Source organism: Marmota flaviventris, chromosome 9, assembly GCF_047511675.1.
Source record: "Marmota flaviventris isolate mMarFla1 chromosome 9, mMarFla1.hap1, whole genome shotgun sequence".
Taxonomy (NCBI): Eukaryota; Metazoa; Chordata; class Mammalia; order Rodentia; family Sciuridae; genus Marmota; species Marmota flaviventris.
Genome location: NC_092506.1, coordinates 73,350,038 through 73,374,658, shown reverse-complemented (window position 1 = coordinate 73,374,658; position 24,621 = coordinate 73,350,038). Strand labels below are relative to the sequence as shown.

General features: G+C 37.2%; 1 protein-coding gene, 1 long non-coding RNA gene and 1 pseudogene across 2 annotated transcripts in view; 1 reads left to right on the top strand and 2 right to left on the bottom strand.

Moving 5' to 3' along the window:
* The first annotated feature begins 351 nt into the window (after positions 1-351).
* LOC139706896 (uncharacterized) lies at positions 352-21,797 on the top strand. Its single transcript, XR_011708584.1, has 3 exons — positions 352-1,291; positions 21,021-21,124; positions 21,646-21,797. It is a non-coding gene; the product is annotated as an uncharacterized lncRNA (long non-coding RNA).
* Positions 12,160-17,626, bottom strand: LOC114098627 (centrin-2 pseudogene; annotated as a pseudogene).
* Positions 17,759-24,621, bottom strand: part of Ccdc83 (coiled-coil domain containing 83) — a 55,586-nt gene continuing 48,723 nt past the window's right edge. Inside the window, exons 9-11 of the mRNA XM_071616565.1 lie at positions 22,253-22,332; positions 21,556-21,755; positions 17,759-18,905 (exon numbers count right to left, since the gene is read on the bottom strand). Of these exons, the coding sequence (XP_071472666.1) occupies positions 18,744-18,905; positions 21,556-21,755; positions 22,253-22,332 (442 nt within the window). The 3' untranslated portion in view covers positions 17,759-18,743. The remainder of the gene's footprint in view (positions 18,906-21,555; positions 21,756-22,252; positions 22,333-24,621) is intronic.

The window sequence follows — 24,621 nt, the reverse complement described above, 5'->3', positions numbered from 1 at the left end:
ATAGCTTCCTCTTGCCTTCCAAGAAAGAAGCCACCTCAGCAGTCTCTACAACCAGTCTAGATCTTTGTTTTGCCACACTCGTCCTTTTGTAAAACTGCTCTGAGTAACCTCTGAGAATAAAGACTTCTGTATTTTCCTCCCTGCAGCTTCTCTCAGAAAGCCTTAAAGTCATTCTATGGTAGTATTAAGAAATGATGTTCTTTTTGGAAATGAGAAATGTTTTCTAAGTCCCTCTAGCTGGAATTTCTAGCCTACTGTTAGCAAAACCACTTAGTAAATATCCATTAATTGTCAAGGTAGTATGCAGATGTAGTTTTTTTTTTTTATATTTATTTTTTAGTAGTAGTTGGATACAATACCTTTATTTAATTTATTTATTTTTATGTGGTGCTAAGGATCAAACTCAGGTCCTTGCACGTGCTAGGCGAGCCACAACCTCAGCCCTGTAGTTTTTTATGTTGTATGGAACTGCCCACATTGTCAAAAGTTGTGTAAAATTTTTTTCTAGAATATTTCTTTTGAAACAGATGTGACTTTCTTGAGGCAGAGTATGTCATACCAATTATAGGCAGACAGAGAAAAGTGAGGGTAGAAAAAGTTTTATGGGAACTTATGCTTAATAAGCTTTTCTTCTACCTGCTAGAAAAGGAAATTCCCCTCCCCACCTTTTTTTTTTTTTTTTTTTTTGTGCTGGGGATCTAACTCAGGGCCTTGTGCATGCTAAGGATATTAACACTGAGCTTTAACCCCAGCCTACAAAAGCTAATTTTAAAGACAGTTTTGAAGTAAAAATTTTGTGAGACTTACCTTGGGAACAAAGGAATGGTCCTTTTGAGCCTTTCCCAGTCAGGCACCCTACATACTGCCTCTGAACCTGGGATGCTTGTTGTCTTCCTGTGCTCCTGATAAACAAGCACTGAATTATCATACACTTACCTAGAAGCAAAGAGAAAGAAATATAAGAAGTAAATAGCTGCCTACTCCCCACCATACATCTGGACTCCAAGCTGTTAGGAAGTTGGTTTCCTTATTTGAAGAACCGTTTATCTGGAAGTATCAAGCACACCACACTAGTACTGCCAGCTAGCATAGTTGCTATCCTAGAAAGCACAAAATAAAGTCTGCATCTCTGGTCATTTTTGCCTCGAAGTAAGGTAGGAAGTTAAAAGCATTTCACTTCCTTATTATTTATTGAAGGGCAGCTTGAAGGTCTGAACAGAGGAAGAAGCACTGCAGTTGAAAGGAAAAGACTCGTTGGGAGATCCCAAGAAACCCAGCAATTTGGTCTAAGGTGGGTACAAGGATTGTTTCACTCATTGCCTGGTACTCATAACAATTATCACCAGAAGCTAATATTTTAAGGAACTTACAGTTCATCATGGGATACCATGTGTTAGTTTAAAAAAAAAAATGAGGAACTGAGGGTTCACTTGGTCATATAACGATAAAGTAAATTAAACGATTATGATACTGGCCTAAAAGAAACAGGACTAGGAAAGGAAGACTAATAATGGGTGCTAAAATATGCCATAAGAGTAGCATTTCAAAAGAGCAAAATAGCCAGGCGCTATGGCTGACACCTGTAATCCCAGCAGCTGGGGAGTTAGGCAGGAAGATCAAGAGTTCAAAGCCAACCTCAGCAGAAGTGAAATGCTAAGCAACTTAGTGAGACCCTTTCTAAAAAAATACAAAATAGGGTTGGCGATGTGACTCAGTGGCCATGTGCCCCTGAGTTCAATCCCCAGTGCAAATAAATAAACAAACAAACAAATAAACTGGGAGTATAGTTCAGTGATGAACAGGTCCTGCACTAAAATATATGTAAAGTAAGCCTATTGAACAAGATAGTTTTACCAGTACCAAATACCTGTTGTGGGGAAGGGTGAATTCCTTCCAGTATACATAAAATAAATTCCACACAGTGAAAATGTAAGGATTATTAAGATTAAGAAAATAAAGGTAGTTTATCTGTAGTCAAATAGGAAAAGGAAGAGAATATGACAGTTTACCAAGAAACAGTAACAATGAAAAAAGTTCATCTTTAATAGTAATTAAAAATTCAACTGAGAACAAAGTGGCATTTTCCAAGTGTAAAGCTGGTCTGAGTGTTTTAGTATGTATCTGTTTATGGTTAAGGAAATTGAGGCCTAGAAAGAGAGTCACTTACTGTGTCATCTTTAACAACTCAGTGGCTGAATCTGTATGGCTTGTATCTGGTCTTCTTCATAACTACTCTGCATACTGGTATATGTAGGGTATGAGAGTTCGTGCCCTTAATCCAGTAATTTTCACTTTCAGAGAATTTACTTAGATAAATAATCTAGGGATGAGAATTTGTGTTGCATGGAAGAAAAGTTAAAAGAATTTATGTTAAGGGATAGGAAATCAAATTCATGGGATAAATTATGCTGCCTAAGGCCACCCCTCAAGAACACTCCTGCAGTACAAAATAGCCTTGGTCTTGGGTCTGTTTGCATCAACAGACAGGCTTTATTTTAGGTCTTTATTTGCTACAGTTGGCGATCAGAAGCAGTGTGTTCTACCAGGTTCTGCTTATTCCCAGGCCAACCAAAGGGAGAATGGGTTTATCTCTCTGAGGAAGGCTGTTAGTCACCCAACAGAAAAGGGTCTTCTACTCACCAGCATTATTTTACTGTCTTAGAGAAGACTCAAGAGCTAAGTGAAACTTTCCAGGTCTCTTGACTGATGTGGGAAAATAAAAAAAAAAGCATGTTTAAACTTCATCAATGAACTTTTCAGGCATAGTTTCTTGGTTGCAAGATTTGTATACATGTTTCACAAAGTTTCCTTACTTGATAAGTTTCTGCCCAAATATAACTTTCTGAGAAGGGAAGGAATAATCTATTGCATGATGAATTGTCTTCTTGTTTCCAAGCCTTTCCCTTTGTCCTGGGCCTTAAATGCTGGAATACTTAAGTGTATCTGTACCTCATTGCTTATCAAATATTTGATATTATCAAAAGCCTCAACAGTTCAAATCATTCTCAGACTTCCATTCTTGATTCTTCTATTCAGGCCAACCTTTCACTATCTATTAATAGAATTCTGGGATTTTCTGCCCCTTTGTTTGCACCTCTCTAATTTGCTTGTTCAACTCCTGTCTTTCCAGTGAGAGAAATACGGTAGCTTTGATCATTTTTAGCAGCACGGTAAACTGGACAGTCTTTTCGAAAAGCCATTAAAAATGTTGGATCTTATGCCTTGTAAATCTGTCTCTGGAAATCTAAAGTATGGAAAAGACAATGCAGAATAATACCAATCACAAGTGATTGAGATTTCTAAAGGAACAACTGCTAGATAAGGCCAAAGATGAGTGTCAAAGAACACCTCCGTTATTAAAAGATTTTAAAGGATTGGTGGAGACCAGAAAAGAACAATGAGAGCTGGAAGAGGAGAACCAGAGAAGGGATTTCAAAGATATAATTGAAAGTAGAGAATGATTGGCACAAGTGAAATAAATATGAAAAATTTCATTGGATCCATTGGTTATCAACTTGAACCTTAACTTTAGCTAAACTGCAGGATAAGGGCAGAAGGTTACAAGGGCAAGAAAAGATGAGAAAACGCAGATGAAAGAAGCTTGGTTGTGAACTAGAAGAGGTAAAGGACAATCTGCAAAGGTCATATGGGCTGGAACAAGAAGAGTTGAAAATGAAAGTGGATTTTCTTTGTTCACCCACTCAAACTAGATGCCCAGCAGTTCTAGGTGTGAGAATCAAGAAACAAAACATAATTTTTCTTTTCATGGAGCTTATTTTTTGGGGGAAAGTAGGCAATGTACAAATACTTTATGACAAGTGATGATAGTACTATACGAAAAACAGGTTAGAGAGAGTTGTGAGCACGGTATGGTTTGAATAGGGTATGAAAGGAAGACCTTTGAATAGAAGCCTGAATGAAATGAGGAAGCAATGTGGTAAGATGTGGAGAGTGGCTCCTGCAGACACAAGCAGAACAATGGGCAAAGGTCTAAAGGGGATTGTGATTGGTTTCTCTGAGCAGCCTCAAGGTTGCCAATGAGACCTAAGTGATGTGATACAGAGGAAGCTTGGTGGAAGCTGAGGTTTGGGTGGCAGGGGTCCAGGGCTTTCTAGGTCATACTGAGGCTTGGATTTCTTCCTGAACTGGAAAGACACTAGATATGTTGAGCAGAGTATTGTTTTAAAAACTAAGTTAAAAGACTGACTGCTATACCAGAAATGGACAATAGGGAGAAAGAACAAACAGGCAAGCGAATCAGGAGACTATTATAAAAGTCCTAGGCATGAACAAATCAAGACTCTGAGAGCCATAGCTAAAGGAGCTGGCCAAAGGTAGATGGTCAAGACAGGCTGCAGAATCAACAGAGATGGGAATGCTGAGGACTAGAAACGAAGCAGGAGATTAAAAGAAGCAAATGGTGGGCCTAAATATGGACACGAGGGACGATTTGCAGATATTCTTGTCTCTTGAAGTGCAATCTCTTTTCCCACAGAGAGTCTTTCTACTGAGGGAAACAGTTCCTACTTGGTGAGACAGCACAGAAGGAAAAGTACAGACTTTGTAGCCATGCTGTGAGTTTAAATGCCAGTTTGGGAAGGTTAATTAATTTTCCTGTGCCTTAATTTCTTGTATACAATGTGTATGATAGTAGTGCCTAGTCAGTAGGAGGGTTGTATTTACTTGATAAATGGAACCACTTAGAATCAACTGGCAAAGGTTTAACATAATTACTGGAGGTTTTGGTGGGGAGGGAGCAGTGCTTGGGATTAAACCTGGGACCTCCACACATGTTAAGCAAGTGCTCAACCACAATTTTTTTTTTAAATGGGATACAGAATAGCTTATGGTCAAGAGCCTGGATTCTGAAGGCAAACCATATGTGTTCAAACAGCTATGTTCCTAACTAGGTGGGCAATTGTGGGAAAATACTAAGTTTACTTTCTGCCTGTTTCTTCATCTGTAAAATGGTGATAACTGTAGACCCTACCTCATAGTATTATGACAGGATGATATATGGATAGTACATATAATGAATACATTTAAGTGTTTGTTGTTAGTATTACTGAAGAGGGTTTTTTTTTTTTTTTTTTTTCTTTGTTTTGTTTGGGTACTGAGGATTGAACCCAGCGGCACTTTACCGCTGAGCCATATCCCCAGCCCTTTTATATTTTGAGACAGGGTCTCTCTTGCTAAGTTGCTTCTGCATCAGGATTTTTGCCTGCATTTAAGATTTTAACTCTATTGGGGTTTGTTATGGTTGTATATAACAGAAAACCTACACTAACAATGATTCAGACAAAATAGATGTTTATTTTCTTTCATATGTAAGTCAGCTGGCAACTCGTAAGATTTTCCGGGTGACCATATTTATGTGTTAAGTTTCTTATCCTTAAAGGTGTTACTCTCATTTGCACACTCCAGTGTGGCTGAGCAGCATAACCACATTCCCAACAGCAGGATGGAAGAAAGTGGGGAGGGGAAGAGATGACTCCAAATTTGTGTTCATATACTGTACATGGAAGAAAAACAACTGGAAATTGAATCTTTAGTTTGGATGGCCATGTATTCATTGAAAACAACTATATGAAAACATTCTTACAGAAGGGCAAAATAGATTAGCCACCATTACCATTAGCCTTATAATTTTTATTAAAAGAATTGTCAATTTTATGACACTTTTTTCACATTAATGACTTCAAAGCCCTGCCATGTCAGGTACTGTAAGTTGAGATTGGGAAGTCCTGAAAAAAAAGAATTACAGTTTTAAAATTTAAATATTTCAGTGAAAACAAGATGTCAAAAGCTTAAAAAATGAAAAGTGAGCAAACCAAATTGCTATTGCTGGATAAATGTAATAAAGTGAAACAGCCAAAGAGAGCATCATAGATCCAAGGTTAATTATCCATTTGCACAAGAATCTCAAATGAGATGGAATATGCCATCTCTCGGTTTGGTGTCTGAGGGCTTTAAGGTAAAAATATCTCACTGGCTTTATTTGGAGCATTCTTACAGAAGAGAATCCAACATAGTTAATTTTTATCCCCGTTTTTTTTTTTTTTTAAAGAGAGAATTTTAATATTTATTTTTTAGTTTTCGGCGGACACAATGTGGTGGTATGTGGTGGTATGTGGTGCTGAGGATCGAACCCAGGCTGCACGCAAGCCAGGCGATCACGCTACCGCTTGAGCCACATCCCCAGCCCTAATTTTCACCCCTCTTAAGAGGAAATTATTGCTAGGGCTAGCATATTTTTTATAGCTGAGATGATGGCACTAACCCAAGCAGGCAAGAGGTCAACTTGAGGACTTGAGGAAAGAAATACTGACAAAACCTTGTCCAGAGAATCTATTTGTGTCTGCCGTTACTGTAGAATTCATTTGCTATGCTGGAAATCTGAAATGTTTCTATTTAAAGAATCTTTAAAAGTATCACTGAGATTTGAAGAATGGAATGGCCTACAACATAACCAGTCTAGAGAGTCATGGTCTAAATAAGCAGCCTTTCTGGGAATTTGAGCCTCAAAGTCATAGGAATGGGAAATGGAAATAACTTAATTCAATCAGAATCACTAATATTTAGAAAGCCAAAGTTGCCTGAGGGCATGTTTCCTGGCTTAAAAGCCTGTTGATTTCCAAGAAAGAGAGAAGTGTTGTGTTGACATCTAGTGAGACCAAGCAGGCCTTTAACAAACAGCCCTTTATTGCCACACAAAAAATGCCCTAGCCTCCTGATTCCCTGAATCATCCCAGTGCCTGACTACAGGGCTCAAAAAGAAACAAATGCTCTATGTGGTTCCCTGTCTTATATACAAGCATTTTAGAGCTAGTTTGACGGCTCCTCTTAGGGCCCACAGGTCCTCAACCAAGGGACAGCTGAGAAGGTGTACATGGGGCAGGCCCCTCAGTAAGAGTGTAAAGAGTTCATCTGTCACCAGAGACTGGGTAGCACCTAGCATACTTTGATCACAGTCACTGCCCTGTGCACCTTCACAGGAACACACTGCAGGCAACCAAATATCTTTGGCTTTGTTCCCAAAGTCTTGAGATTATTGTTAAATGTCAGTAGTTATTTCAGCAGCCATATAATGCATGTCTGCTGTGTTCAGATTATAAACACTCTAATCTAAAAAATAATCCTGCAATACAGAAATTAGGCCCATTCATTTGCAGGTAAATGGATGGAGTTGAAGAAAATAATGCTAAATGAAGTTAGCCAGTCCCCAAAAACCAAATCTCTGACATAAGGATGCTGATTCATAATGAGGTTGGCAGGGGAGCATGGGAGGATTAGACAAACTCTAGATAGAGCAAAGGGAAGGGAGGGGACATGAGGGTAGGAAAGATGTGGACATCATTACCCAAGTACATGTATGAAGATACGAATGGTGTGACTCTACTTTGTGTACAACTAGAGATATGAAAAATTGTGCTCTATATGTATAATATGAATAATATGAATGTAATGCATTCTGCTATTATATATAACAAATTAGAATACAAAATAATAATAATAAAAGAAATTAGGCCCAGAAAGTACAGATGAGGAAAACAGTTTTAAAGAGGTTAAGTGACTGCCCAAGATTCAGAGACAACTAGCCTGAATCCAAGGTATGTATTTTCCATATTATGCCTCTACATCTTTTTAATTTTTTAAAACCTATCTAATTTCCAGCATTTAGGGCATATGTTATGGTGATGGTTTCTCCAAATAGCTGTGTAGCTATACTCCTACCTAGTCCCTGCTCCCCCAAATCTAAAATAACAACACATAAAGCTCACATGCTTGGTTATTATTCTGAGAACTGAAACTCACATAAAATCTACCTAAACTCATTTTTATATAAAAAATTTCCAGACCAATTACTAAAGGTGTTTAAAGTAGAATAATTGGAGTTAACCACATGAGATCCCTCACCCAACATACCTGAAATAGCTTGTCCTGTGGTCCTCTCTTTCCTCTGCTTGCTATTGCTGAAGATCAAAAAGCAACAATGGTGGCTCAGGCTCTATTACAGGGATATGAGCTCCTTGAGGAAAAGGGCAAAGTTTATCCCTAAAGCCTCACACAGTACCAGGCTGGAAAGACTTGTTCCATAAATGCTTTGTTGAATGAGTTTATTGAGATATGCTTTGCAATGTAGACATCTAGCAAAGCTATAACTGTTGAGCTCTTTAGAGTTTGGGTTGTGTTCTGGTCAGTTTTTGCTTTTCTGTGATGAAAAGAATAACTTAAAGTCATGTCCCCAGTGTCATACAGTTACAATTAGTGGATTAATCCACTGAGGAGACCACAACTCTCCATCTAATCATTTCATCTCTGAAAATTTTTGCATTATCTTATACATAGTTTTTGGGGGAACACCTCATCTAAACCATAGTATCCCACCCCTGATCCCCAAAAGCTCATGCCTGTCACACAATGCAAAATACATTTAGTCCATTTTCAAGAGTCTCCATAGTCTTTAATTTCAGCATTACTCAACAGTCTGAGTCTAAAATCTCATCTGAGATCCAAGGCAAACTCATCTGTGAGAGTAAAGATAAAAAGCAAGTTACATATATCCAATATGTAATGGCACAGAATAAATGTTTCCATTCCAAAAGAAAGATATAGGGGCATAGAATGAAGGGATGGACTAAAGCAAGATCAAAATTCAGCTGGGTAAATGAGTCCTGTAGCTCCACATCCAGCATTTAGGGCATATGTTATGGTGATGGTTTCTCCAAAGAGCTGTGTAGCTATACTCCTACAGTTTCACTGGTGGCAGCCCACATAGCCTCTCTCTTGGCTTATCTGCTCTATTCTTGCAGCTTTCCTTCACAAATTCCTTAGTTACTGGCATTTCTTAATCTTGGGGATCTCCGGCTTCCTTCATGCATCATCCCCAGGCACCCCACAGGAACTCCAACCTTGCTACACTTTGCCTGCCCTCCCACGCCTTCCTTTAAAATCTCAGTAGAAAGCCTACATAACTCCAGAATCCTGCATTCCTGCAGAACCAGCACCATGTGGTTTATGCAGGGTCTGCCACCATCTCAAGCAGTAGGGGTGTGTTTTGGGGGTATATATTTCGTCCCTGGTGAACAGAGCTCAGTCTCTCTGCTTCCTGGTTGCCATATCCCAAGCTACCTTCCCCAACCATGTACTTCCATCTTGATCTCAGAACTATGGAGCCAGCCAACCTTGGCCTGAAACGTGAGCCAAAATAAACTCTTTCTCTTCTCTGTTGTTCTTGTTAGGTTCTTTGGTCACAGCAATGAAAGAGCTAGCTAAAAAGAGATTGGTTAAGAAAACCCTGCAGATTTATTCTAGAGGTACGGCACTCCCTTTTCCAAATGATACTTTTTCAACTATGAAATCTTGGCAGCAAGCAAGACTTTTATAGTCATTTGATATTTTCTTCTGCTGCAAATTCACATTGTAAAGAACAAACTACTACAACTAACAAATTATGCCAGAATACTAACATGTGCCTGGTTTGTTTTAACAATCTCATGGACCAAACTTTCCAAGTGGGAGAGAAAAAAAGTCAATTTCTGCTGAGCTACTGAAATCAATGGGCTATCATGTGGACTTTGCTTTCTGTTAGTATTAGATGCTCTTTGGTTTGTACCAGTGGGAAGAATAAGATTTTTTCATTTGCTTTTTGTTTTTACAATGCTGGGGAATCCAACCTGAGGTCTGAGGGCCTCACTTATGCTAGACAAGTTCGCTACTACTGAACTACATCCCTAGCCCTATATTGTTTTCCATCTGAAGAAAATACAGATAAACCTTAACTATAAAAAGTATTTACCTGCTGGGCGTGGTGGTACACACTTGTAATCTCAGCAACTCAGGAGGCTGAAGCAAGAGGATCACAAGTTCAAAGCCAACCTCAGCAATCTAGTGAGGTCCTAAGCAATTTAGTAAGACTTTTGTCTCAAAAATTAAAAAAAAATAATAATAATAATAATAATTAAAGGGCTGGTTAAAGTGCCCCTGAGTTCCATACCTGGTACCAAAAAAAAGTGTTTACCTTTCTTAAAATTGACAAATATATTCCATATCACCCTTTCTATTGATCTTTGAAATCTTGCCCTAATAAGACATTTTGCCCTCTTCTAAGGAAATATCCTTGCTGCCCTTCATACTGCAGGACATAAACATGGACTTTGCATATTGTCACTTTATGGCATGGGTTAGAATATGGGTATTTAAGGGACCATTTTTTGAGATTGTTTTGAAGTATAAAATATATATCCACTGGGTACACAAATCTTGTCCTGTTTAATGACTGTTAAACAAAGAACACACCCATGTTAACTGCCACTCAGATCATGATTATAGGAAGTTTATTTATGTCTGATTCTATTTATTACCCACCACAAAACTGACCACTATACTTCTGTCATTATATATTAGTATTTTGCATCTATGTTCATGAGATACTGACCTGTAATTAATTTTATTTTCTTATAATGCCTTTGCCCAGTTTTGTTATTATAATTAATTTGACCTTATAAAATTATTTGTTTACTTTTCCTTATTCTCTAAAAGTTTATATATGTTTGGTGTTAATTTCTTTCTGGAATGTTAGAAAAATCAAAAGTGTAGTCATCTGGGTTTGAAATTTTCCTTGTGCCATTTTTTTTTTTATTATGGCATTATAATTATACATAGTAGCTGGATTCATCTGGACAAAATCATACCTGCTTGGAATGTGACTCACTCCATTTCAGTCCATGTTTCTTCTTACCCACGCCCAGTCCACTGATTCTCCCCTTGATCATCCATTTATCCATCCTTAATTGGTGCTTTACACACACACAAACACACAGGTGAAATTTCCTGTGGTATATTTACATATGCATATAACATGGTTTTGTTAAATTCATTCCACATTTCCTCTGCTTTCCTGTCCCTCTTCTCTACCTCTTGATCTTCTAGTCTGATAACCTTCCCTATATGATATCTGATCCCCCCTGCTTCTTTCCCTTATTTTTTCCTATCTTCTACATGAGAGAAAACATTCAACCCTTGAATTTCTAAGTGTGGCTTGTTTCACTTAACCTGATGTTCTCTAGTTCCATTCATTTACTAGCAAATGCCATAATTTCATTCTTTATGGATGCATAAAACTTCATTGTTTATATATATATCACATTTTCTTAATCCACTCATATATTGTTGGGCATCTGGGCTGATTCCATATTTGGCTATTAATGACTGTGCTGCTGTAGACATTGAAGTGGCTTTATCACTATAATATGATGATTTTAGTTCTTTTGGATAAATACCAAGGAGTGGGATAGTTGGGTCATCTGGTGGTTCCATTCCTAGTTTTCTGAGAAGTCTCCACACTGCTTTCTAGAGTGAGTGAACTAATTTGCTGTCCCACCAACAATGTGTGAGTATACCTTTTCTCTTACATCCTTGCCAGCACTTATTATTATTTGTATTTTTTTTTCAGATTAAGAAAGGTTTTATTTTTCAGACCAAAAATATAGCATTAACATACATGCAAATGCCTGTGAAAGAGTTTACTAAAAAAGAAAACCACACACAGATGTCAACTAACAATAGAACCACTGAAGAATGACCACTGCTGTACTGCTGTGGTGACAGAAGTACAACATGTACTTTTCTAAGAAGTTGTTTTGTGTTTGTATCCATGTGGAAATGCATGACAAACGTGAAGCAAGGTGAAATAGCAGGTAGTCAAAATTTAAGCCCCTTTTTTCCACTCTATTGTGCTTTCAAGAATTAAACTAGGGGCTGGGGATGTGGCTCAAGTGGTAGCGCGCTCGCCTGGCATGCGTGCAGCCCGGGTTCGATTCTCAGCACCACATACAAACAAAGATGTTGTGTCCGCCAAAAACTAAAAAATAAATATTAAAAAATTCTCTCTCTCTCTCATCTCTCTCTCTCTCTCAAAAAAATCAGTCCTAATATGGGCTGAGAAAAAAATATTTAAAAAAATTAAACTAATTGGTAGGTCACTTTAAAAAGAACTTTAGTATCAAAGAACTTTTACAAAAACCTAAAATAGACTCAAGGTCATGAGGAAAGTTGTACAGGGTGGTGGGGGGTTGTGTTCTCAAAAGCCAGTTTTCACACAATGGCAGACACTAAATCTAGTCACGAGTGCTTTCAGTAGAACAGAAGACACTGATATTAATGGAGGCTGGTGTTTTTCATGATGTGCAGGAACTCCTCATTGATATCTCCATCTCCATCTCCATCTCGATCAGCTTCATCAATCATTTCCTGTAGCTCCTCACTAGTCAGGTTCCCGCCCAACTCTTTGGCCACAGCTTTAGATTTTTGAATGATATCTTTCCAAAACTGTCATTATTGAAGAGCTTGAAAGCTTTTAGATTTCTTCTTTGATATGTTTCTCAAACATTTTCTTGATCATTACAGTCAAAGTCACTAAAATTAATTTTTCCTGTCCTGTCTTTGTCAATTTCACCTATCATTTTCTTGATTTCTTTCTTGGGTTCAAAGCCCAGGCCCTCCCTCATTGCCACCTTTAGTTACTTAACATTTATGGTCCCAGTTCCCTCAGCATCAAAGAGATCAAAAGCTTCCCAGATTTCCTGCTTCTGCTCTTCAGTAAGCTCTGGCTTAGGACTCATACTTTTTCACTAGGCACTTGATGACATGTTTAACTTCTTAAAATTGGAGGGCACTGCAAAAAGATTCTGCTGCAGGGATTGTTACAGCAACTGTGTACACACCTATATGCATTCTTGATAATTGCCATTCTGACTGGAGTCAGATGAAATCTCAAAGTAATTTTTGATTTGTACTTACCTAGTTGCTAGAGATGTTGAACATTTTTTTCACATATTTATTGGCCATTTGTGTTTCTATTTAGGGAAATGTCTAATTCTTTTGCTCATTTATTCATTGGGTTATTTGTTTAGTTGGTGTTAAGTTTGAGTTCTTTATATATTCTAGATATTAATTCTCTGTCAGAGGAGCAGCTGGCAAAGATGTTCTCCCATTCTGTATGCTCTCCACAATCTTAAATAATTTCCTTGGCTGTGCAGAGATTTACTTTTTTTAACTTGATGGCACACCACTTATTGATTTTGGTTTTATTTTTTGAGTTTTAGATGTCTTGTTAAGAAAATCAGTGCCTGCACCAATATGCTGGAGTGTTGACCTTATGTTTTCTTATAGCAGTAGCAAATTTTCTGCCTATGATCCATTTTGATTTGACTTCTGGGCAGGGTGAGGGATAAGGATCTAGTGTCATTCTACATATGGATTTCCAGTTTACCCAACACCATTTGTTAAAAAACATATCTTTTTTCAACATATATTTTTTGGCACTTTTGTCAAGTATCAGCTTGTTATAAGTATATGAGTTTGTTTGTGTCTTCTGTTCTGTTTAGTTTCATTCCATTGTAGTCAAAAAACACATTCTAACCCTGGCATAGTGGTACACACCAGTAATCCCAACTGCTTGAGAGGCTAAGGCAGGAGGGTCACAAGTTCAAAGCCAGCCTCAGCAACTTAATGAGGCCCAAGCAACATAATGAGATTTTGTCTCTGAATGAAATATTTAAAAAGGACTAGGGATGTGGCTCAGTGTTTAAGCACCCCTAGGTTCAATTCTGCTCCCCCCCAAAAAAAACCACTTTCTATGTGATTTCAGTTTTTTGACTATTCATTGTGACTTGCAGGTTGATTTTTGTAAATATTTAATGTACAGGTGAAAAGACTGTGTATTCTACAGTTGTTTCACTTTTTATATCATTAATGATTTTTTGTTGTTGTCTAATTGTTCTACTGAGAGAAGTGTGGTAAGATCTTCAAGTTAGATTATATTTGTCTCCTTTTTTTTTTTCTTTTGTTACCAGGGATACTTAGCCACTGAACCCCATCCCCATACTTTTCTTTCTTTCTTTTTCTTTTTCTTTCTTTTTTTTTTTTTTTTTTTGCATTTTGTTTTGAATGAGTCTCACTGAGTTGCTTAGGATCTTGCTAAATTGCTGAAGCTGGCTTTTTTGAATTTGAGATTCTCGTGCCTCAGCCTCCTGAGCCTAAGATGTGCATGATATTAAATTCATTATCCTTTTTTTTTGTTTTGCAAATTTTTCTTGAGATATTTTGAGACTATGTACATACAAATCTAGGATTGTTAAATCATCATAATGGACTGACCCATCATTATGAAATATATTCCTTCATTTTCTATTTCTCTCAGTGCATTTTACCATAAAGTGGAAGTTGCCTGATATTAGCTTTGCAAACCATCTTCCTTTTGGTTGACTTTGCATGGTATATATTTTGTAATCTTTAACTTCTTTCAATCTGTGTGAAACCTTTTATAGTGTATCTTCATAAGTGATTTTTTAGTGTACTCAGAAATCTTTGTCTTTTAATTGGATTATTTATTCCATTACATATAATTACTGATATTATTTGGTTTAAATATACTATCTTGCTATTTGTTTTCTATTCATGTTCTTTGTTGAGAGAGAGAGAGTGAGAGACAGAGAGAGAGAATTTTTTAATATTTATTTTTCAGTTTTTGGCGGACACAACATCTTTATTTTATGTGGTGCTGAGGATCGAACCCAGCACCCCACGCATGCCAGGCGATGGCGTTACCGCTTGAGCCAAATCCCCAGCCTTCTTTGTTCTTTATCTGTTTCAACTTTCCCTTTTTAAAAATAAACCAAGTACTTTTTATTATTCCATTCAACCTCATCATCTTGTATCGTTTATCTTTTTATATATTACTGTTTTTATTTTTCTTTAATTGGTTACCCTTAAAATTGCATTTTTCATTCTCAAATTACTGTTTACCACAAACCAGTATTTACACTACTTTCCAAACATTATAAGGAGGATACAGCATTTTAACCACATTCACCCTGCACTGGGTATTACAGTTACTAAAATAATATTATTTTCTTCTGCTCTTTATTCTTTCCTGCAGATTCATATTTCAATCTAGGATCCTTTCTCTGCAGCCTAAAGAACTTCCTACAATATTTTTTCTAGTTCAAGTGTATCATTGACATTGTTTCAGCTATTATTTGTTAGGAAATGTATTTGAGCTTTAATTTTGATAGAATTTTTTTTGTGTGTGTTTAGACGTCTAGGTTGACTTTCCCACCCACTCTCAATTTTGTACTTTAATGATATTCTCCCATTGTCTTCTGTCTTCCATAGTTTCAACCGAAAGTTTTGTGTTTTAAAGTCTTATTGTTGGTTCTTTGAAGGTTATATATTTGTTTTCCTAGGCTGCCATAAAGGTTTACCTTTCACTTTAGATTTCAACAATCTAATTATAGTGTGTCTATGTGAGCTTGTTGCTGTTTTATTTTGGCATTAATTCTGGTTGGGGTTTGTTGAGTATCTTGAATCTATAGGTTAATATCTTTCATCAAGGTAATTAATAGTTGAAAAACTATAAGTGTTATGTCTTCAACTATTTCTTCATCTTTTATTTTCACAGGCCAACTCTATGTATGTTGTAGTGTTTAATCCCAGATGTTCATTACCACTCTGTTCTGCTTTTTCTGTATTTTATTCTCTCTAAAATTGTGTTTGATTTTAGAGAGAATACTATCAGATATTGACTTTTCCCAAGTCTCACTAATCCTGGCTTATTCTGATCCTAGTCTACCATTAAACCCATACAACTTTTTATTTATTTTCTATTTTGTAAATTCCCATTTTATGATGTTTTATAGAATCTAATTTTCTGTTGAAATTCTCTGTATTTTCCTTACTATATTTATAATAACATCCTTAAAGTTTTAGATTGCTCCCTTGAATATCTGGATCATCTGTTGACTTAATGTCTTTTTTCTCCCCAGTTCTGGGAATTGAACTGAGGGTTTTGCACATGCTAGGCAAGCACTCTACCACTAAGCTACATCTCCAGCTGTAAAACTGAATCCCCCCCCCCCACACACACACAGGAAAAGAATTTATATCTTCTATTAATTATATTGAGTAAGGAGCAAATCACCCCCAAAGCAATCAGGATTTGAATTGTTTCACTGCTAGTTTGCAGTTTTACTTAGACTCAGTCTACCTGTTTTCAGATCTTTTGAAGGTGGATACCTTTGTTTCAAGCCCCACCTCTGCAGAGTACAGTATCCTAAATGCATCTTTGGCTCTCTTCTCTGTTGACTCTCTGCTCCTTAGGTAATACCTAGGCTTTGATGGCCTTATTTTTTTATATCTTTATTTTTTAGTTATAGGTGGACACAATACCTTCATTTTATTTTTATGTGGTGCTGAGGATTGAACCCCATGCATGCTAGAGGAGCGCTTTACCTCTGAGCCACAACCCCAGCCCCTGATGGCCTTAATTTCAATCTTTTGCTTTTGGTTTCCAGATCTATATCTCTAGCCTTCACCTCTTCCAGCAGAACACAAAGGGCACATTCCAACAGGTTATTTAAGGAAAGTTTAATAAAGGGAATATATACAAAGGTGTAGGCAGAATTAAGGGAAATTAAAAGATATGGTGAAACTCCCTTGGGATAGCAACAGGTGGAAACTGTTACCACTCCTGGGCCTGAAGGGGCAAAGGGAAGGAGCAGTTACTGGACCTAAATAGAAGTTGTATTGAGCTTATTGCTGTGGTATACACCTATAATCCCAGTGATTCAAGAGGCTTAGGCAGGAGAATTGCAATTTGAGCCTCAGCAAATAAGCAAGACCCTGTTTCAAAATAAAATGAAAAGGGCTGGAAATATGACTCAACAGTAAAGCACTGAGTTCAATCCCCAGGACCAAAAACAAAAGAGTAACTATATTAGTGAGTTGTATCTTTTGGCAGTGAGATCCCACTAACCTATATGACCTTGTAGAGAAGAAGCCAGAGGAATATATCTTACCCTTATTCCTTTCTTTTATCTGTCAGAACCCTTCCCACTGGGGGAAAAAAAATTGTCAAGGGTGACAGTTGATGTAGTTCATAAAGGCCACCCTTTGGGACTCAGAAGGGTAAGAGTTGGTCTGGAATGGTCAAATAGAAGCATAATTGGATACAGTAGGGCATGAAGTAGAGTAGAAAGGAGCCTTGTGAACCAGATGCTAAATTCAAGATCATGGAGAAAAGTGACAAAGAAGGGTTAGCAAGTTATAGCAAAATGACAGTGATGTTAACAGCAAGAGTCAGGATCAGGTTTGTGTTTCATGGAGTACAAGGATGAACAGCATGAATGCCAAGGTAAGCCAGGGAGCAGGAATCTTTATTAAAAGGAAGGTGAAAGACTCAGAAATCCTGATGCAGCGTCTTTGGGAGGGGCAAGAGTGCTGTGTAAGTCTTCCTTCTTCTAAAGGCACAAAAGAAGAAGTTGATCAGCTTCTCTTGATTGGTTTTTGATGTTTCAATTATACCATAGCAGGCACAGGCCAGATTATGAAGTTGCTCTTCTGAGATGGAAACATGCCTTTTGAGAAATGGGAACTGTTTCATAACATGTCTGGGCATGTTAAAATGGCTTTTCTTATGATCACCCTGTTGTCAACCTTTATTGTCCCTTACCTTCTCTCAACTGCCTATTCTTTTCTATCTCAGTGGTAGAGTGTTACATGTACATACAACTTCAAAAGGAATATTTTCATGTGAGATTGCAGAATAGCTGTCTGGAACAGGCATTGAGCTGGTGAAATTATATGGACATTAGAAAATGTGGAGGAATAGAAGAATAAATACCATCCATTTGAAAGAAGTACAAATGAAGAACCAGGCATCAGTCAAGGTCAGGTGCCAGTCAAGACCACCACAGAGTAAAGGAAACTTTCAACAATGGTATTTGTTTACTATTGTTTTATAGGGCTACTCGGAAGATAGTAGAAAGGGACAGGAAAACTGAACACAATGGGGATTGAACAGACACTTAATGGTATTCAATTGTTGTTGGTTCTTTGGTACTATTCACCCCACACCAGGGGAAACTGAATCAGTCGGTATTTTTGACTTTAGTAACTAAGGAGTGTGTTGTTAGCAGCATTTAAGATTGAGGAACTAGGAACACACAATTGTTCTTACCCAAAATGTTAATAATATCTCCCATTGATGACTGGAGGGGTTTATTTTTTACATCACTAAGGATTACAGAAACATGGCACTTAGTGTTAGTATCTACTCTTGATGATCCAAGGAGTGCAATGTCACATTACATGTGGCTTATGGTACCTACAGAGGGAAGTGGTGATTGCCTTGGGTAGGGACTCAGCAGTTTGGACTCCATATAGCTGTTGAGGGGAAGATCCCCCTATTAATGGATTATTTTAAAAAAGTAAATAAACTCCCTCACTTGTATCTAAATTTTTAATATTCATTATAAGTAGGGTTAAAGAATAGGCTTGAATTATAGACTGGCTTCTCAGCACCCTAACAAGGAAATATGTATAATCAATGCTATGCAAACCTTGAAATTTTTCTTAGAAACATTTCTAATTGATCTAGTTCATATTGGAGTCATAGGTTAATCAGTGAGTTTTTAAGTGGGAAGGAACCTCAAAGACCACTTTAAATTCAATGTCATGGTTCTCAGTACTTCAGTGTAGAAATACAAAGTGTACTTTGATTTTTGACATTAATGCTATGCAAATAAATGACTGAATACTTGAAATTTGATTTTAACTACAATTATAACCTTTAGAGATAAGTTTAAAAATGGACCAAAGTGTAACTAAGTAAAATGGGCAACTGGTTACTTCAACTCCCAAAGCATTTATAAGGAAAATTTTTTACTTTGCAACTTTCAGTCTTAGAGAAAAGACTTCATCATCTTATAAGTGATGCGACTTTCTGGGTAACTGACATCTTCAAAGAATTTGACTGGACTCTCCTTTTCTTGAAAATGAATAGACATTTTCTTGCTCTCCACACTCATGAGCTTCACGGACAGTGGGCCCAAGTTTACAAAATCCTATGGTGAAGAAACACAAGAGGAGTGGTTATCTAGCAAGTTAATGTTGAAAGATTACGTTTTCTATGTTAGAGTTGGCCTTTAACTGGCAGATTCCATAGCCCTCTGCATTATTACCTGAATGCTGTGTAACACATGAAATATGAAATCCATTATATAAAAAGAAAACTCAATAAAAAACACTTTGTAAGTTTATATGCCAGGTAGGGCATAGTAGGTAAGTATCCTAAAAAGCAAAAGCAAGGCTGGTTTCTTGTCTCATAGGGAATTGAGGTAGGTGGGATACTGGCTAGAGGGGAAATCCACTGCAGGCTTTTAATTGGAAAAAGAGTGTTGGCCCTATATGCATAGCCCTCAACTGGCTAGGATATAGCCACAACAAACTTTTCTGTATTATTCAAGAACCAAGGGGAAGTTTCTGCAAATAATATTTTAAATATCCTAATATTGGACAACTTCTCACATTCTTCACTGTTTTCCTGGGATATTTGGATAAATATAAATAAATTTATATTTATTAAATATAAATATATTTATATTTTCATATAAATAAAACCACATTTTGCCAAATTGGTCTAAGATGTCAATAAGCAGAATTAGAAAACTAGTTTATATGACATTCCATAGCTAACCCCAAACTCGGTTGAACCAGCTCAGGTACTAGCCAACATTCTTTCCTCTTGGAAACCTCCCAACACGTAACCCTTGCTTTTGAATTCCTTTAACACTTCAGCAAACCTTTCCTGAGTGTCCATGTATCCAGTGCTGGGTTGCAATAACAAGCACATAGACCCGTCAGAGACACAGATACAGGAGATACATTTCCTCTCGTGTGGTAATTGTTGGTATTCTTATTTGTCTTCTATGAACCTCTAAGCAATTTGGGGGTTGTGCCTACTATACAGGCATCTTTGAGACTTTATTTTCCTGTTCTCCCGCTTAAATTTCCAAGCATCTAACAAGTACCTGGCATGAAATGAGGTTCTCAATATTTATTTGAATTAAGGTTGAATGAAAAAAAGCAGTGTTTATTTCTCAAAAATGAGTAGAGTTGTATTTAGTTTTCAAAATATATAATTATAGAGCTAAGATAAATGTAAGATAGGAGGTCTACATGTTGCATACAGTGGCCATGGCAGTTTGTATGTACCACAAACTCATGAACAGTAAGAATGCCTTTGGGGCTGGGGTTGTAGCTCAGTGATTGAGTGCTTCCCTCGCATATGTGAGGCACTGGGTTTGAGCTGCACCACACATTAAAAAAATAAATAAATAAAAGATATTGTATCTATCTATAACTAAAAAAATATATTGTAAAAAAATTTAAAAAAATGCCTTTGGAATTCTTTTTTGCCCCCCTATGCTGGGGATTGAGCCCAGGACCTTGTGCATAGTAGGTAAGCACTACCACTGAGCCATATCGCCAGCCACAAGCCCAATTTGGGGATTGTATAGACAATTGTCCTCTAGCCTGAGATCATCATGATATACCAGAGTTCATGATTTCAAGGTCCACATGGAGAAATTTGAATGGTAGACTAAAACCTTAATCTTTTTGATGGTGCTGGGAATCAAACCTAGGACCTAAAGCATGTGAGGCAAGTATTCTACCACCAAGCTGTTTCCTAAGCCCCTGAATTTTAGTCTTTAAATGATCACTTGATGGTAGCAGGACTGAATTGTAATTACTTAAAATAATGATTTATTTCATTTCTTCTGCTTTTATGCATCCTTCTTTCTCCTACCAGACTTTAAATTCCAGAAGAACTTTTAAATTTTTGGTGGGACCAAGGAGGAAAATAGCAACAAATGAACATGGGGGTAACCAGAATATACCAAAAAGAGAACTTCAAATAAAAAGCCTTTATAATCTAGGCTTCAACTGATGGTATATGTGAAAGTTTGTGCTTTCCAAAGATGCCTAATATATGTCCTACCCTACATGCTGTTCCTACAATGTGATGGTAACCCTCCCCCATGAAGATGTAACAGCTATGTTCCTTCTCCTTGATTGGAACATACATCAAGCAATAGAATATGATGGAAATGATAGTATAGGATTTTCAAGGCTAAGTCATATAAAACATTGCAGGTTTTATCTTATGCTCACTGTAGGAGAAACCAAACATCATAACAAAGGGATACTCGCACCCACTGGAGAGGCCCTTATTCAGAGGAACTAAGATGCCCAGTATATCCAGCATCAACTTGTCAGCCATGTAAGTAATCCACCTCAGAAATGGATACTTCAGCCCTACCAACCCTTCAGCTTACTGTAGCCCTAGCTGACCGTGTACAACTGCCCAAGGGCCCAAGTGAGAATTATCCAGAAATGTACTTCCTGAATTCCTAACCAACAGAAACCCCAAAAGAGAATAAATATAGTTTTAAACTGGTAGGTTTGGGAATAATTCGTTATGCAACATTAGATAACTTACATTGTATTCTAGTAATGGAAGTCTATAAATGAATATATGTAAGCAAGTTGGCCAAGGGTAGGAGCAAAAATAATATCCGATGAGAAATGTGAATGATGGGCCAGTTAGTAAGAATTGCAAATAGGATTCATTATACATGGTTTAAGTTAATTTTCTCAGTTAATAAAACAGCTTTCTCCTAGTAGTCAAAGTTGTGTTCTCATGAATCTTACCTTGAAATCCCGCTCATCTTCATATAGTAAATATTTCACATGAGAGTCTCCAAACTCTGTGCATAAGGTATCCTCTTCCCTTATCTTTAGATGCTGGTCATCTCTGATACTATCTTCATGACTGAGATGGAGAAGACTGCTCCCAAATGATGAGCTCAGCATGTCTCCACTTTCTGTGGGTTGCTTTTTTGTCTTGTCTTCTAGGATGAATGCAAATAAATTACTTTATTTGACAAAAGCAAAATTATGACAAAGCAATACATCCTTTGTCACATTTTTAATTTGAAAGAGATTTGAGGATTATAAATGGAAAATTATGGATTAAAGTAAGGTAGGGCATTTTAAGGAACTCTTAAATTGTAATCCCTTCTGTTAGCTAATAAGTTACAGTGATCATTTGGAAATCTGTAGGTTGGCTAAATTGGGAACTATGTCAATGTAGGTAATACCCCCTCACTGTTCATTACCATCTATTTAAGTCATTATGAAACATGGTGAATTTGATTAGAAAGTGCCATGAGAGAGAGGAGACAGATTAGTTCAAGCATTACAAGGAGAGAAATCCAGAGGAGCTGGCCTGTATCTATTCCCTGAATAGCTCTTTTTTGTGTGTAAGTTGCTGCCTATAATATATGCTTAATAGCTATTTATCTAATTAAAAGAAAAACATGTAAACACCATTGTGACAAAATAATACCTATAAATGGTTCTGCAAATTCCAAAGGCTTTTCTTCAGGTGACAATTCCTGCCCAGTTGCTTGAGTAAGATACAGTCGCCTAAAAGAATAAACAAGAAAAACAGTCTTTCAGTCAGTAAATATTGTATTATGTGCTCACTAGTATCCATTTCTCTCCTGGGTGCTGGAGACACACATAAAATAAACAGAGGTATAGGGCACAGTGGGTGATATATAGTCCTACAGTATTTTAGAATAATTGTTTGTACCAAGATGGGTCATTGGCATAGTGTGAGAATGCTGGCGAGCAGAAAGACTGAAACAGCATCTGAGTTAGCCTTAGGGGATAGGGAAGGTTTCCTGGAGGAGATAAAACCTCAGCTGAGTCTTGAAGAACCAGAAGTTCACCAGGGAAGAGCTGGGAGTGAGGGAAGAGCATTCTAAGATAGGGAAATAGCATATTTAAAGTTTCAGAAAAAAGAATAAACATGACACCAGTTAGGTTGCTGTTGTTGTAATTCAGGTGAGGAATGGAATGACAGTGGCCTGAATGGGATGGATTTGAGATGAAGAGAACCATTAGAACCCAAGATGCCATCTAGATCCCGGCTTTCCCTGAGTTACATGTTTTGGCTACAAGCCCAGCGAATTGAACTATCAAGTGTTGCTGCCCTATAGTGGTACAGAAGTGACAATAAAAATAATTGTTAAGAGAGAGAAGCTATATTTATAAAGGTTATGATATTTAGTAAGGTCTTAATTATTTGAAATGGTAAAGTCAGGAAACAATTCTATAGCCTCAGACATATCTGCCTATAGGTCGGAGCCAAATGTGAAATCAATCTACTAAATTGTCTTTATGTTTTAAATATGTACACATTGTATGTAACAGTATTTGCTGGGGCCATAAGTGTCTGGATGACACTTTATTTATGTTCTTTAATTGAAAGCCCCTAATTTAAGGGATTTACTTTAGTTGCTGTGATGTAAGCATAAGCGATTTGCACATCTGCCAGGGTCTCATTGCCTCATGCTCTTTTCAGGCAAATCTCATGGAAATGCCATATAGAGCTTTCAAGGAATCATATTTTCTTATTGGAAATTCAGGGGGCATTCTGAAAAGGAGAGCACAGAGAGGTGCAGCAGCATATGCTCATCAATTCATTGATTTCATCTTTTCCAACTTAGAAGCAAGACTTAGAAGCAAGAATTCCATGTTTCTCACTAAAGAAAACAAATCCCTAATACATTGGTGAACAATGTGGATTATACTAAAGATTTTCATGGAGAAGACAGAGAATAGGGTTAAATTGTACATTACACAGCAAAAAAAGTTAATGAAAATCCACATTAAATGTTTCACATCTGAACTTTTAACATAGGTCAGTGGTAGAGCACTTGGCCTAGCATGTGCAAAGAAAGCCCTGGGTTTGAGCTCCAGCACTAAAAAAAAAAAAAAAAAAAGAAAAGAAAACATATCCCTTTCTGTCCTTGCCAAGTCCTCTGTGGTCAATGAAAGAATTCTGTCTGTTATGATTATTACTAACTTCATATCAATGTCAGCACCAAATCAAATATACTAAACTAGGTTTACTGAAGCAGAAAAGTGGAGCTGGCCATTTAGAAGATAGCTCCCTCCTAAGGTTGGCCAATTCAGAAAACAGGAAAGTTGACAACGGCCGGTCTAACAGTGGTTAGAAGCCACACACTTGCAATAGATGGCAGAGATTAGACCTGATCACAAAGAAGGCAGCAAGCAGCAGCAGCAGCAAAGGATTAAAGGAAGGACAGGAATATTGAGCTAAGAGACCTGATTACAGAAGCATTGCCTACTGGAGAGCAGACAGGCACTATTTACCCCTTAGGGGCTCTCCAGGGCATCAGTGCAAGAGACTGGAAGTACTAATCAATTCATTCAGCCTCACCATCTACATCATCTACATTGGTATCTACTCTTCCAGGAGCAGCAAACAATTGTGGAAGGGAGGCAGGTGGCTTCTTCTCTATCTTCTCCTATACAGCTTTCAGCCTTTAAAGGAATTACACTATCTCCCAATTTCTTTAATCTTATATCCATATACCCATAGCTTAGCCCGGAAAATAAGGAACCCACAACTTGCCTGTATCTACCTTTCTTGGAACACAATAGGAAGTTTGTAATAACAAATATTTCATCATGTATCAGATGGTATTTTTTCCATGTCACACAGCATTGGGAAATACTTGGGAGAAAATTTTTTCTTGGCTTTCCTATTGTATTCAGCTTAATGTCAAATTCCTAGATCTAAATATTTATTTCCCATACTCACACATGTACACCCATTTATGTGATTTTCCCTCTCTTCCTAAAAATGCTACAATTCAGATTACTTCTTGTTTCTGACTATCC